This window comes from Pelmatolapia mariae, linkage group LG10_11 (genome assembly GCF_036321145.2).
Source record: "Pelmatolapia mariae isolate MD_Pm_ZW linkage group LG10_11, Pm_UMD_F_2, whole genome shotgun sequence".
In the NCBI taxonomy this organism is placed as follows: Eukaryota; Metazoa; Chordata; class Actinopteri; order Cichliformes; family Cichlidae; genus Pelmatolapia; species Pelmatolapia mariae.
The window spans coordinates 8,320,024-8,335,270 of record NC_086236.1 but is presented as its reverse complement, the minus strand read 5'-3'; the positions used below and the strand labels follow the sequence as shown (position 1 = coordinate 8,335,270).

The window sequence follows — 15,247 nt, the reverse complement described above, 5'->3', positions numbered from 1 at the left end:
AAAAAAAAAAAAAAAAAGCTTTAAAAGAAGAAGCAAGCTCAGTGAGTGATGGGTGAATATATTAATACTGCTACTGAAGCCAGGAGGACTGCACTGTTTGGCATTTAAGAAATGACTTGACAAATAGATTCTAAAAATTATTTTATTTTTATATAATTCCATTTATAGGCACACTTTCTTCCTTTGAGCGCATATTAATGGTGTTACTTTTTAAATGGAGCTCTGCTGCAACTTTGAATAGATTCCATTAGAGCAATTTGCATTTGCAGTAATGGCTGAGGCCTGTTGGCATCCTGACAACCTGCATGCCTTCATCAAAGGTAGCTGCGCTTTAGAACTCTGTGCAGAGCTCAGGGGTTGAACAGGCCTCCTGCCAAGCAGCTCCACCTCAGAGCCCAGACAGTAAGCTTTGTAAAGACTTTGAAACAAAGGTCCGAATCAGAAGCTGTTCTAAAAGCCCGGAGCAGGTTCACCTCCGCACCGAGGCGCATAAAACCTTCAGTGGCCAGCTCAAATCGAAGAATGTTCCATTGTAACAAGGTCAGGGATTGGCTTGCAGCTGGCTTTTAACATCACAAAAAAGACTCATTATGTTCAGTATGGCAAGAACGGCAAATTCTTTAGGCATTGAATAGCCAGAGCCAATGGTCTTTTAGTCATTGATATCACAAAAGTTGCCATGAAAATGAACCTAAATTGTAATTTAAACTGATGTTTTTTCTGAACAGATGCACATACATTAAAAATGTATTTCATGTGATATTATTGTTGAGAAATACAGTTAGCACCACCATGAATAGATTACAGTTTTCCTAAACTTACACATATTACTTAATGATATTTAAGAAATGCATTTATCCAGAAAGCTCAGTAGCACTGTTACTTAAGTGCATTAAAGTGCATTAAAGCACAAAGACTAATGTTTTTTTTCCAGCATACTTACTTTTGTAAATGGAGAAAGTGAAACTAGTGACCACTGTGGCTGTTAGTCACAGTGAAATACTGATTCAGGGTTTCCAGTAACTCATTTAAATAGGAGCTTGCCAAGCTCTGCATACAAAATCCATTCCCATTCAGCATTTTCTTTTTATTTAACACACTGTGCTGTGTCATTGTTTGCTTTCACCGAGTATTCCCAACCTCTTTAACTGAGCTCTCAAACAATGCCCATTTGTTTGTTTTGTGGAATGACAGAAAAATTATTTGTGTAATGCTAAACGCCCTCCAACCCCGCAGACATGTTGTTTTCTCACACTTGTTGGGAATGGATTGACATTTACAGAATAGGGTCAGCACTCTGTGAAGCTCTACAACTGCTAGATACAATTTTTCGCAGTAGCACAAAATACAGGTGTACTTAATGGCTCACTTGTCACAACACTACGTTTGGAGCATGCTGTTTGCTTTTATCAATTTTTGCCATAGGTGAAAAGGTGCTACTAGCTGAAGCAGCCTCAACGGTTGCAAGTTCTCCCAGATAAACCATCCTTTTTTATTGTACCTACAGGTGTGGTCAAAGTTTATATACACTCGTTATGGGGATGGGTGCCATGGTAATCTTGTACTTTTTTAACCCTTCTTTTTCCAGGATGGGATGATTGTGCAACATAAATCTTTAATGACTTTAAAAGCAAGAATTGGGTATACAAGTTTGACTTTATTTTGGACTTTTTGTAATGCATACAAGATTACAAGTATAGATAGATAGATAGATAGATAGATAGATAGATAGATAGATAGCCTCAGGTGCAGGCCGTGAAAAGATGCCCCTGAGACAATCCAGCACATAACAGCAGGGCATAAGATGCTGGCTGGCAGGGCATACATGGAATGCCATAACCAAGTGGCTGGCATAGTATACAGAAACATCTGTGCTGAATATGCCCTGGAAGTCCTGAGGTCAAAATGGAAGACGCCCCGTAGGGTGGTAGAGAATGACCGAGCTAAGATCCTGTGGGACTTCCAGATACAGACGGACAAAGTGGTGGTGGCTAACCAACTGGACATAGTGGTGGTAGACAAACTGAAGAAGACGGCCGTAGTGATAGATGTAGCTGTTCCAAATGACAGCAGCATCAGAAAGAAGGAACACGAGAAGCTCAAGAAATACCAAGGACTCAGAGAACAGCTTGAGAAAATGTGGAGGGTAAAGGTAGCAGTGGTCCCAGTGGTAATCGGAGCGCTAGATGTGGTGACTCCCAAACTAGGCGAGTGGCTCCAGCAGATCCCGGGAACAACATCGGAGATCTCTGTCCAGAAGAGCGCAGTCCTAGGAACAGCTAAGATACTGCGCAGGACCCTCAAGCTCCCAGGCCTCTGGTAGAGGACCCGAGCTTGAAGGGCAGACTGCACGCAAGGGCGAGAGGGGAATATATAGACTCAAATACATAGATACATCCCCATTAATATCTGGCAACCTTAGCAAGTTGCACCTCAACCAGCTGCTTCTGGCCAACTGATTTACCACGCTTCTTGACAGAATCGATACGAATCTGTCGTTTAAATGTAGTCCAAAAATTTTCTTTTGGGTTGATGTCGGGGCTTTGGGAAGGCTATTCCAACAGTTTAATGTCTGCCTGCTTTATCCATTCAAAAAGTTTTGATGCATGTCTGAGGTCATTGTCTTGTTGGAACGCCCAGTTGTGTCCAACTTTCAACTGTCTACCGTTTAATCTGAAGAATTTGGAGATAGTCCTCCTTAATTCTGTCCACTTTGTCCACTTTGTGCATTGTGCTAATACCACTGGCAGAAAAACAGTCCCAGAGCATGATGATACCACCACCGTGCTTAACAGCTGGTACAATGTTCTTAGGTTAGAAAGGTTCATGTGTTCTCCTTATCATTGTGGCCAAATAGCTCAATCTTTGTCCCACTGACCATAAAATATTTCTCCAGAAGGCATTTAGCTCGTCTATGTTAACAGCTGCTGATTTCAGTAAGGTCTGAAGTTGCTGATTCTGGAACACGGGTTTCTTTCTCGATTGGCAGCTTTTCAGTCCATGACAATGTGAAACCTGCTTCACTGTGGACAGTGATGCCGCTGTTCCACAAGTTTATGGTAGTTTATGTTTATCGTAGGCTTGAGTCTTGGTGGGTTTTTGGGTTGTTCTTGAACAATTTCCTCTAGAGTGTGACAGTTTTGGTCTCCTTCCACACCTTAGTAAAATGGTGACACATCCGAATAACTTGTAGCTACATGAAATGAACTGATGTTCCTGGAAACTGCACTTGCTTAGAAATGACTCCAAGAGAGATTTCTTGGTCTCTTCCTCTACAATTCTCCTTTTTAGTTCTCATTGTTCTGAGTGTTGGTCATCCCATCAGTGCTGTCAGACAAATCCTTTTTATGCTGACAAACAGAAACTACCTGTTGTAGTCAATCATGGTCATAAATAAGAAGTTACTCAGTCTTGGCCTTGTCTAGTTAAAAGACACTGTAGAACCTTCAGCATCACTTCCTAAAACATTCAACTGAGTGTATGTATATATTTGAACCTTCATCTATATTTTTCAAACTTGTTGTATGCTCTGCAATTATTCCACCCTGGAAGTTCAAAGAAATCTTTAAATGCCCAAAATTACGATGACATTCATGTCCATAATTAGTGTATGTAAACTTCTGACCACTACTGTATATCTTTCCAATAATAGCTGCTTTGTTAATGCTAGCTGGATCTTTCTTTTTGTTTGTTTGTTTTGTTGATGCCACAAAAAAATCATTCTGTAAATGAAATATGGGGTTGTTCTGCTGATGCTGGAACTATTTGAGACAAAGGAGTGCAAGAAAATGAAAGATGAGAAGAAAAAGAATGGCCCAGGGTGCTGGAGATCTGGCACTAGAGTAGAATTACTTAAACTCCCTTTGGCTGTCCTTGCCTAGAAGACTTATTTCTAATTAAATGTCTCCGGAATTTAACATAATTACCTTAAAGGATAATCACACTCTCTTAAATATCATTTAAAGGTTGCAATTGTCATGCTTGCCAATTTAAATCCTACCATCTTTCCAAATATGCACAGACCTATTATCTCATCATTATCCTTTTCTTTATTCCTGCTCTTATCCTGCTTGTTTAGTGCTTTATTAACATATGCCCTGACACTAATATCTCCAGTTTTTTAAGCTTGCACAACAATGGAAATCGTAAGAAAAAGGGAATCCTAGCCGTGCAGGTCATTCCTCCCTGTTCATTTAAAACTAAGGAGAAGAAAGCAGATAGAAAAACAGTCAGCAGGGCACTTCATTGACTGACAGGGACCAGAGCAGCCATTAGCCTCAAGTGTTAAGAGACTACCACAGGGTGATTTCAATTACCCTGCTCTGCCCCAGTAGGAAGACTGGACAAATGGATAAAAGGATATTTTGGGAAAAGTAAGTGATGGAATTGGAGAGACATATATTTTATATAACATTGCATTGCTTCATTTCTTTTCCACAAGGATATTGTTAGACAGTAAACGTTCAAGAAATGAAGTATGTCCGTGCAGGGAAAGAGGACTACTTGAGTTTTATGGTTGAATCCGCAAAAAGTTAAAATACCACTTCAGCTTTTATTTGACCTTCCACTGCCTTTCACTGGCATTCATCTCTGCTGCCACAGCTCCAAAGTTTATGTCTCTGAATGTTTTCAGTGTTTAACACAGGTGATATTCCTATACAGAGAACTCTTTACGTTTTAAGGGCTTTTATAGCTGAGAGAAAACCCCCCAGCAAAAAAAAAAAATATGATTAATAAAAAAATCCTTTATATTTATTAATTGCTGTCTTTAAATGACATTTAGATCGGTATTGAGCTTGACTTTCAGTGGTATCTAGCGGTATTGTGGTTTCTTCTATATAACAGCCATAGCAAAGGGCACTGAGTTGTGAAACTGCTCTTGCTGGCCCAGTCACCTCAGCATTTAAAAATAGATCACCAGAGGCAAATTACTTCCATATAAATTTTTATTCATCAAGGCGGCGTGGATAAACCTAAAATATACAGATTTGTGCCGCTAAGTTAACAAAGCATGACCTTGACAGTGCTGGTCTTTAGGGGCACGACTTCAAAACAGAGGGAGCATGCTGCATCTGCTCTGATATAACCAGGCTCTGCTAGATTTTGTACTGTTATGAAATTTTTTTGACCAGCAGTTAAACTTCAAACCCTACATTTCTAAGCTCATCCAGTCTTGTTTGCTTCATGCAAGGAATATTGCAAAAAATCTAATCTACACTATCAGGCAGCAACTTGGACATTTTAATAATAATAATACATTTTATTTGAAAGCGCCTTTCAGAACACTCAAGGACACAGTACACAATAGAATTATAAAAGCAACATAAAAGCAAGCAGTTTACACAATCATAAAAGCATTTTAGTTCACACTTTAATCTTCTCTTGTCTTCTCTTACACTCCTGTCTTCACTTGGTTCAAAAAGCAGCTCGTATACTAAATAATAGCCAGTGTTCACTCCTCAACCCTTTTCTTCCCTCCCCGTGGCTCCCAGCGAAATTCAGAATTAATTTAGAAACTTTATTAATTACTAACAAAGACCTAAATAGAGGCTCCTTGGTACACATTTTCCTTACAAGTGAAAGACCCCTGGCTCAGTCCTGGGAGAAGACATCAATTCCTTTGGGATTGTATCAGGAAGGCCATCCGGCATAAAAATCTGTCAAATCAAACATGCAGAGCTACCCCTTGTGAATAAGGGAGCAGCCGAAAGTAGCACACACTGACAATGCCCATGTTCCTACTTATTTAGTGACCTGGGAAGTCTTTATTCAAGCAGTTGGTCAGATTGGGGTCATTTTTGACTATTGCATGGTCTCATTTTAAATCCAGAACAGGGTTTTGAGGTTATAGCACCTTCGGCTACAGAACACACAAAAAATACATATATGAGGCCAAATATATGACTTTAAGCTCATCTCTGTGTATGACTGTTGTATAAGTCTTCATCCCAGTTGTGAAGTACTTTAAAAAGTGCTATACAAATGGATTTATATTTATTATTAATAGTAGCAGGAGGAGGAGGAGTAGAAGGAGTAGTCCTTAACAGGGACAAGCAGGAGTCTTCATGGTCTATGACATTTGCACACAACGTAGTCAGAGCAGGTGGAAGAGAGCCGAGAAAGGTGGAGGTATGCTAAAGAGATAAGAGGAAATGTGAATGAGATGGACTCTGGTGTAACAGTGAAGAGTTAGTGAAGGTGGCTGAGTTTAAATACCTGGGGGTCAACTATCCAAAGCAACAGACAATGCACAAGAGAGGTGAATAAGAGAGTGCGGGGAGGGAAGATAGCAGCAAGATTGAAAGGTAAGGTTTACAAGATGGTAGTGAGACCTGCTATGATGTCTAGCTTAGAGACAGTGTAACTAAAAAAGGCAAGAGGCAGAGCTGAAGATGTTAAAATTTTCATCTGTAGTGACCAAGAGGGACAAGATTAGAAATGGGTACGTCAGAGGGAAAACTCAGGTTGAGTAGTTTGGAGATAAAGTTGGAGAGGCAAGGCCGGGATGGTTTGGGCATGTAAAGAGAAATAGTGGATATACTTGACAATGGATGGCACTGCCAGGCAGGAGGAACAGTGGAAGACCACAGAGAAAATTAATGGATGGAGTGAAGGAGGAGATGCAAAGGACTGGTGTGACAGTGGAGGAAGCTAGTGATAGGGTGAGATGGAGGCAGATGATCTGCTATGGTAACACATAAAGGGAGTAGCCAAAAGAAGAAGAAAGAGCTAATTATTCAGAAAGTTATCGGTCATGAGCACCTCTTGGATAAACTAAAGCATGCTAGTAGACAATTACATTAGGTAGTTGCTTGTGTAGTTTGATGGACTGAAATTTACCATGAGAAGATGTGGACCTGCTGCAAATGATTATTGCATTTGACCATGGAAAATAAAAAGTATGCTGCTTTTAGCTGGCTTGCTGGGATTCAGTGGCCACATATCTTTCTCACATTGTCTGAATACTGCTCTCTGCCTAGCTAAAAGCGACAGCTTTTGGGTTCTCTTAGTATATTTCATGTGGTAATACTTATCAGAGTGAGCTCAGTTGTATACTCCTAATTAGCAAGTGTAGGCCTAAGTAGACTGAGGAGCTATAGTTGTTAGCACTGTTGGACTAGCTAACCCTGCAAGCCGATACTATGATGCTAACTTTCAAGCACATACTTGGTTTTCACATATGCCAATGTCATTGTGATGGTTTGTGGTTACCAGGCCTATAACTTGGTCTTGAAGTCTGCCTTAAAATACAGACAGAGCTACAGGCAAAGATGAGGAAGTTAGCTGCATATGTGCTGCTTCATTCCTATAGCACACAGTGGATGATACACACAGGAAAAGGTAGAGTGGCTTGGATGTGCCAATCCAGGAGCAGAATGTCAGGAAATGACTTTTCTGGAGTGTTGGAAATGACAGATGGTGTAAAAAGGAGGGTGGGGAGGAAATAAGATGGCGGATCATTAATCATCTCAGAAACCATTTATTCTAAATATACCTTCTACTTCCACACCTTTGTACCTGCCTTTGTGAACAGCTTTTGTGGGTTATTATTTTTATTGTGATATAAATTGTCAAATGTAAAGCACAAGGTTCAGACACCCAGGACTTGAATGAAGACATCTTTTCACTACTCTTTCATGCATCTCAAAAGACATTTTGATTTGAGCAGACCCCTTCAGGTTCCCATTTCAGGTGCTTGCATACATCTAAAGCCTCTAGTGGTATTTATTCATGACAACCTGTTCCTTTACACCATCCACATCACACAGGTTTGCTTTCCCAGCTTCCAAAAAGACAGTTGTCACCACAGTGACAGGAACACCCCAGTGGCTGAGCTACAGAAGAGTGAGTGGAATGTGCACCGAGTACATATTTTACAGCTAAAATGTGAATAGATGGATGCAGCTGTTCATATTAGCACAGTTTCTCCTTTTCTGGCGTTTCTTTTTTGCAGGCTCTTTCTCTGATGTTTGTTTTATTGATGGGACACAAACACGCTTGTGCAAATGACTGCGAGGAAGTGGGACAAAGGGATAAAAAGGATCAATCTTTCTTTGTCACTCTACTGTACAGCATTCTCTGCATCTATGTCCCTCATTTTGCCCAGTGAAGCTGTCCTCGTCGTTGCATTTGAGAACATTTTGTCTGTGTGATATTAAAGAGCAGCCAGTAATAAGACGACGGACGCTTTGCGAGCTTCAGATCTGGCAGTGCCGTACAAAAGGTGGCCACACAATAAATCTGGCTTGATAAAGCCTAATGAGTGATTCACAGTCGCACAGTAGCCCCTGACAGCAGGCAATTTTTAGCTGATTCACCTTATCGGACCATTTTCAAGGACACGCTTCTCACTCCCACTGTAAATATTTTGCAAGGTCAGGGGAAGAAAGACATTCCCCTTGCAGGCGAACAATGGCTGTCTTTGTCAGTCCTTAATATTTCAAACCTTGGTTGTTTTTTTTCTCTGGTAGCCTTGAGTGCAAAGCTGTCATCATTGATATTTTGTAAAGTAAAACTTGCACTGACTGTTCAGCAAAATACGTTGGGTTTTTTTGTTTTATAGCGTACTCCCAGAGGAATCAAGGATGCATAAAATAAAGCTCTGACAGAAGTAAGGAAGAAATCCAAAATAAGTTTTGATAATATTTACCCAAATAACAGCATATAGAAATTATTGACATTTTCTCTGCAATGGCAGCCTAAGCCTTGGGAGCTCTGTTTTCCTTATATGACCTTTGTGGGCAAAGCATACATTGAAAATCAATTGATCCCTCAAGCAGGAAATCAACCAGCCTACAGAATACGAGGAGTCCTTTAAATGATTAGGACAGCAAGCTGTGCAGTTTTTATTTTAAACCAAACTCCAACTTTTTACACCAAAAGAGCGAGTCGGTGTTTGGCGCTGTTTGCTCACACCAACTAAAGTCCTGGTATGGCTGCTGTGGTTGGATTTCCAGGCGAGTTTCCTAGAGGTGCTTCTCCCCCAGTACAAATACTGCCCCAGTAGTTTCTGTTCCACACCCCAGTGCCACTGGATAGATGAATACTTCTGATTTTCTTTACCTCCAGATACGTCCAAAAACAGTGGGGTCCTGCCAGAACCCTCTGAGTGAATTGATTTGACCTCCTTTATTTGTTTTGTCTTTGTTCTTTCTTACCATAGGCAAGCCCAAAGTTGAACTGACCTACGACAAGATGTACACAGTAACCAGCCGACTGACGTTCACCGTTAACAAGGAGGATGACGGCGTACCTGTGATCTGCATCGTCGACCACCCTGCAGTCAAGGACTTCCAGGCACAGAAATACCTGGAGGTGCAGTGTAAGTGCTTCAGCTTGGTAATAAATTAGAAATCAGCATGGATATTTGATGGATATTTAAACAGCGTTATACTTTCCCTTTTTTCCTTTTTTCTGAGTATCATCTGCCTAACTCATCATCTTAATTCAGAAAAATGGACTGGATTAGAGAAGAGTGTTCCATTCCTACTAATTAAATGGAATAGATTTGCTTTTTTCTTACCCGCAACTAAAAGTTTAATGCATGAGGTGTGGCAGTGACATTGAAAGAAAATTATGCATGTTATAATGAATAAAAGGGGAAATTGGACTGTAACACAGTAGACAGTTCTATCTTCACTAATTAAATGACATAAACTTTCCACAACCTCTCCCCCCACCACCCTCTGAAAGTCTGGTGAAAGGCTTTGCCATTGGAAAAAAAAAAGATTCATCCTGTGTGAGTAGGAAAAAATGAATGTCAAGGTGGTTTACAGATGTAACGAAGGAGAAGGTGTACAGGGTTCATGCAAAGCTGAGGATGCAACAGAGAGGGTGAGATGGAGGGTGATGATCAACCCCTGAAGGGAGAGCTGAAAGACGAAGACTCGTGTGTTTAGTTTCCTCCGGAAAAACATGTCAGTGTTAGATTTGAATTTCACTTTGCTCTTCTCACCTCTTTGTGAGAAGCATGGAAAAAAAATCTGCAGATCTAGTTGAATGCAAAACAGATGCATACTTAAAAAGCTATTATCTTGGTGGCACAATGGCCAGCACAAGCAGATCTTTTCAAATGGTGTTTTCCTGACTTCAGACATGCTTTGGCTGCCTGTGGAGTATTTTGGTGCAAACAGCAGAGTGCACAGTGTGCAGGTGGTAGTGTTTTGTGGAAAAATATTTCACATGTGCATCAGAAATAAATATTTTAGAGTTGTGTTTTTTTTTTTTCCATAACCTAATGTCAATCATTTCATTAGGAAGGGCAAACCAAATGTACGGCAACTGTTTACTACAAATATTTGCTACAAATGCACAGCAACAGTGCAAAAGAATATAAAATAAAATATAGATGTAAATATAAATAAATCTCCATAATTCACCCCTACCCAGGCAACGCTCTTAAATTTAGCATCAGAAATTAAATGCCTGTCAGGAAGTCTGCATTCATTTATAAAATGATCTGTCAGGATCCAGTTCTGTTATTTATATGTGCTTTATGCTGCACGTAAAGCTTTTGTATCAGTTTACACCTGTAATTAAATACTAACAACCAATCTGCAATTTGCAGTTTATCTTTGATTTGACAAGTATGACACCAGGCCACTCTCTCTTAAATCCTTATTGTTGTTCCAAAAAGCATCTTTTAGCACTTCCTTGTGGTGAATGTCTGTGCTTTCATTTAGAAAGGTTAGCTAAAACCGTGTTAGCTCAGTATTAGATTTTAAATTACAGGGTAATCTGTGACAGCCAGGATCACTTTCTTGTCCACCTTTGACGGCGTTAATAATTTAAGTCTGGGCTTCGTTTTGATGTTGTGAGAGAAATGGCAGTGGAAAAACTCCATGGTACTCCAAAAATGTTACTATTTTCAATTAAAAATGTTTTTTAATACTTTAACCTCCTGGGACCTGGCATCCACATATGTGGACATCACATTTTGGATTATTTAGACCAAAATACTAAATTTTGCTCTTCAAGGGCCTGATATCCACTTACGAGGATATTATACTGCTACTGTTCTATCAAAATTTTAAACGAATATCCTCATATGTGGCTCTTATTTTTCTTAAAAACAAAAATAAGGTAAAAAAAAATCTGGTAATTCTTTGTTTTTACATTCATCGGGCCCCAATATGCCCAAATATCAAAGCGAAATTAAAAATGCATGCCGTGGAAGAGTTCGGGTCTTAGGAGGTTAATGCTGAGGGTATTTTTAAATAAGGGACATCAAGTCAATGCTGAACCTTAAGAACTGTTAGGAAGCAGCTAAAAGCTTCCTGTGGACACAGAACCTTATATTTTGCTAATATATAAGAAGATTTATTTATGAGTTAGTTTTAGTCTGGGTGGCGGGGTGCTGTTGCAGAAGCTCTGTCATGTTTATTTCTCAGTCTTGTATGATGCACAGCCCTGATCACATGACCTCAGGGTCCTGTTGGGATGGATGGATGTCAATGTAAAGCCATGCTTCTCCATGCAGGACCTTGAAATCGCATGGACAAGCTAAGATCCAATCCTTAATTTCCATTTTTTTTCATGTTTAGTGACAAATATATCTGGATAATAAGCACTCATTAAGTGATCTTAGTATTTATTGCTGAGCAGAGAAGGACTTGATGCCTTGTGCTCATACCATGACACTCTGCACCATCCAGACCACTATATAATTTGCACCTCTATGCTTAGATTAACTAAACTAACCAGTGGTTTATAGATTTCTACATCTCTCAAAAACATAGAATGTTACTTATTTTCCTCAAGTGAATGAGACTCTAAATTTGCTGCTTCTATTTGTATGTGAGGTACACACATTCTCAGAATTCATTAAACTCTAAAATAATGCCCCTGTTTTCATGTAGGAATGGTTAACACAATGTTTATCTATCTAATCATCTGACCTTGTTTATTCAACTAAATGTTCCTTAAAAAAACAACATGTGGCCCATAATGGAGGCCAGAGGCACACTTTTGCAGCAATAGCCACTTTTAATTGCAGTATTATTTATATATATATATATATATACACAGACGAGTGTTCTCAATAACAAATAATAGCAATAACACAACGTTGCTATAAAACGGCATGTAACAAGTAATTAAAATCCTAGACTGAATGTTTAGATCTTTTTGTTAATAATGAATGGTTAAAGTTCTGTATTTATTGTTTCTGTAACCTTATGTCTTTGGCCTGTGGCATGTCCTAGCATTTTATTTAAAAAATAAAATCTCTTCTGTCACTATCTGACCTTTCTCTATGAGCATGAGAGGAGGAGATCAGCTCATCTACAGAGGCAGAATGGCATTTTGCTGGCCTCTGATAACAGGGAGCTCACACGGACCACCCGGCTCAGTGCCTCACTCTGCTCCGTGCAGGGGCTGAGGCTGCCATGCTCTTTGCATACTGTAGTGGGTAACAAACAGACATAAACAGTCCTCCTCTCTACCTTCTCTTTGAACTCTGTTACACAGTTTAATATTACATAGCAACTGCTATTAGTGTATCCTTCCTATGTCCAGAGGAATTTTGTTTCTCTGTGGACTGTCTAAAGACTAACAGTCAACTGGTATGAATTAAGTAGATGTTTACTAATTGAGCACTCGGGGATGTGATAAAGTGCAAAATGCACAGTTTGGAGTCACGATTCTGTGTTTTTTTTTAATTTATTTGTTTTAGCAAAAGGACCAGCATTGTTTAAAATTAGTGGAAGTATTATTGTTTTTCAACCAAAACCTTTCACAACTTTTACTTTGAAAGCTTTCTGTTTCTATAGCATTAAAAGGCTCTTAGTAGTCGTGGTTTTCATTGATCATACTGCCCCTACTGGTCACTAATGTTACAGTCACACTAGAGAAAACGGTGAAGGAGCAGCCGACAACAAAACGTGCAATCGACACGCCGTTCCACCCTGTCGATTTCACTATTTGCCTCTTAAAATCAGTAAAAAGACACACATGCAGAATTTACAGTAAGTTGCAGTAAAAGCAGAGGGAGAAATTTTATTTCAAGCCAACATGAAAATAATCACGGGAAAGCGTTTAAACAGACATTATTAACACATTTTCACGTAGATACATATTAGCTGCCTAGATTCATCATTTCTGGCAGTTAAGCACCCTGGAATGGCTTTAAATATATTATCTCCCCCTGCTGGTAGTCCAATATCTGCATGTAGTAATGCAACTTCTGCAAGCGAGTCCATTTTATGTTTTGTCTGTTACAGGTTTTATGGATGAGACAACGGGTCAACCCAGATTATTAATCATTACTAATCATTTCAATGAGACTTTAATAAACTGATTGTTCCCAGTTAGTTATTGGATTCAAAGCAACAGAGTCAGTCTGCTGTCAGTTTGGGATTGACTCGGGTGAAGCTGGCACTTGTATCATTATATTACCATTGATTATTGGTGATAAATTAACAAAAATCTGTGCAAACTACTTACATTCTACTTTTAATCTCATCCAAAATGGTAACATTGTTGCAGGATGGAAATTTACCTACAAATTTACAGGCGCCCTTGCTTTTATATAGCATGTATAGCCAGAATTTAACAAGTAGTTAGTTAAGTTCAACCCCGACTACAAAAACTAAGTGCAGAGGAGTCGTGCTCATTGGTGCACCCTGACTCAAATTGATTGCAGCATGTTGGCAATCTGCCTGCGTTTATTACACTAGATGAAAATTAGTCGCAAACGTTCACCAGCCTGTCTATCAGAGAGTGACTCCAGCCAATCCAAGGCTGACTGCAATTGTTTAGAGACGGGATGCCTCCCAAGAGGTGTTGTGTGCAGTTGTCTTGCAATCAGAAGTGCTCAGCCTGAGGTGGAATGTGCAACAGTTCATTGCCACACTTACGAAAAAATTAAACACAGTCACCACAACCACCGTGTATTCCTAATCAGCAAGGAGATTGCTCTTGGACTATTTTTACTCTAGTGTGACTGAGCCGTTAGCTAACAGAAAACTGTTTGGAAAATTCAAACTTTGGTTTTTGTGTCCCTTAAATGTCGAGAACTATATGTACAATCTATGTATCTTTACAACCCCAATGAACTGTCTGCTTTTTCCTTCTAATTGTCACCACAGAGCCCTTCCCATTAACATATCTAAAAAATGCATGTGTCTGGTGAGAAAATTATGAATGACAAGACTAAAATAAAGCCTACTTCTGCAGTTTCTACAGTGACATGCAAGTTTGCTTACTGATTAGATGCAGTACACTGGTTGATTTACATTTCATTCACCCACTGTGTAGGCAATTTGTGAGTGGAATGGAGAGCATTGTGTAGTAAGAAAAGGCGGAGGAAAAAAGCCCATTGTCAGGGGACAGCATAATTAAATAAGACACTAATGATTATGTGTATAAGAAAGCAAGCTGTTTGCTCGGATGCTGGGTTGTTTTTCCCATAAGGTCAGCTGGCTGCCGAGAGATGGATAGTGCCGTCTTGAGTGCTTATGAGGTGAGGCACACAATAAAGCAAATAATTCAGTTAGCATAATGATAACGGCTCTCTTGCATATGGTAGACACTATTTCATTTCCACTGAAGTGGCAGCATCCGAATCTGGCAGCACAGTGTTTTTCCATCAAACAGAGACAAGAAAGCTTTGCCATAACTACTTCAGGCTATCAAAACAACCTACAGATGCCTGGCGTCCTTCATGTTTATGGCTCCGAGATGACAAGGTCAGATGACGTCGTGAGCAAAGAAAAAGTTGCAGGATGCCATGTAGCGCCTGGAGTGGAAATAAAACCAAAGGGTTGCTGTCTAAATCCAAGCATGCCCACTGAGCAGAAGACTTGGCTTTTTGCCCATCTGCTGTCCATCACAGAAACTGAAAGCCAGCCACTGACAGGGTGTGATTTAGACAGATGGATGGCCAGACACGTGTTGTTTATTGCCGAGAAGGTCGGACAGCAGCGTGGAACTTTACCGCCAGCTTTGAAATCATAACTCAGCCTCGATCATTCCATCTACAGGCTGATTAAAAAACACACGCACCAAAGAGTGGATTTAGGCGATAAAAAGAGGACGAGAACAAGAATAATTTGCATCATAACTGGTAAACTATAATTACTCTACTTTGAAATAAAATGGTTCCACTGAATGGCATTTCTCTCTGCCATTTAATGTTAAATTTTTAACAAAATTAGAACAAAACTTTTTTTTTTCATGGGGTAAAAATACTCTTATGCTCTTTTTATTACATTCAAGTAAATGGTATTTGTGACATCCATTGCATTTA

The 15,247-nt window shown here is 39.6% G+C and overlaps 1 protein-coding gene across 5 annotated transcripts in view; it reads left to right on the top strand.

The window, feature by feature from the left end:
- cadm1a (cell adhesion molecule 1a) overlaps positions 1 to 15,247 on the top strand; it is a 454,047-nt gene that overhangs the window by 359,038 nt on the left and 79,762 nt on the right. For all 5 annotated transcript variants that reach the window (XM_063486068.1, XM_063486069.1, XM_063486071.1 and 2 more), the window contains one exon: positions 9,164 to 9,322. In XM_063486068.1, coding sequence (XP_063342138.1) covers positions 9,164 to 9,322 — 159 coding nt within the window. The remainder of the gene's footprint in view (positions 1 to 9,163; positions 9,323 to 15,247) is intronic.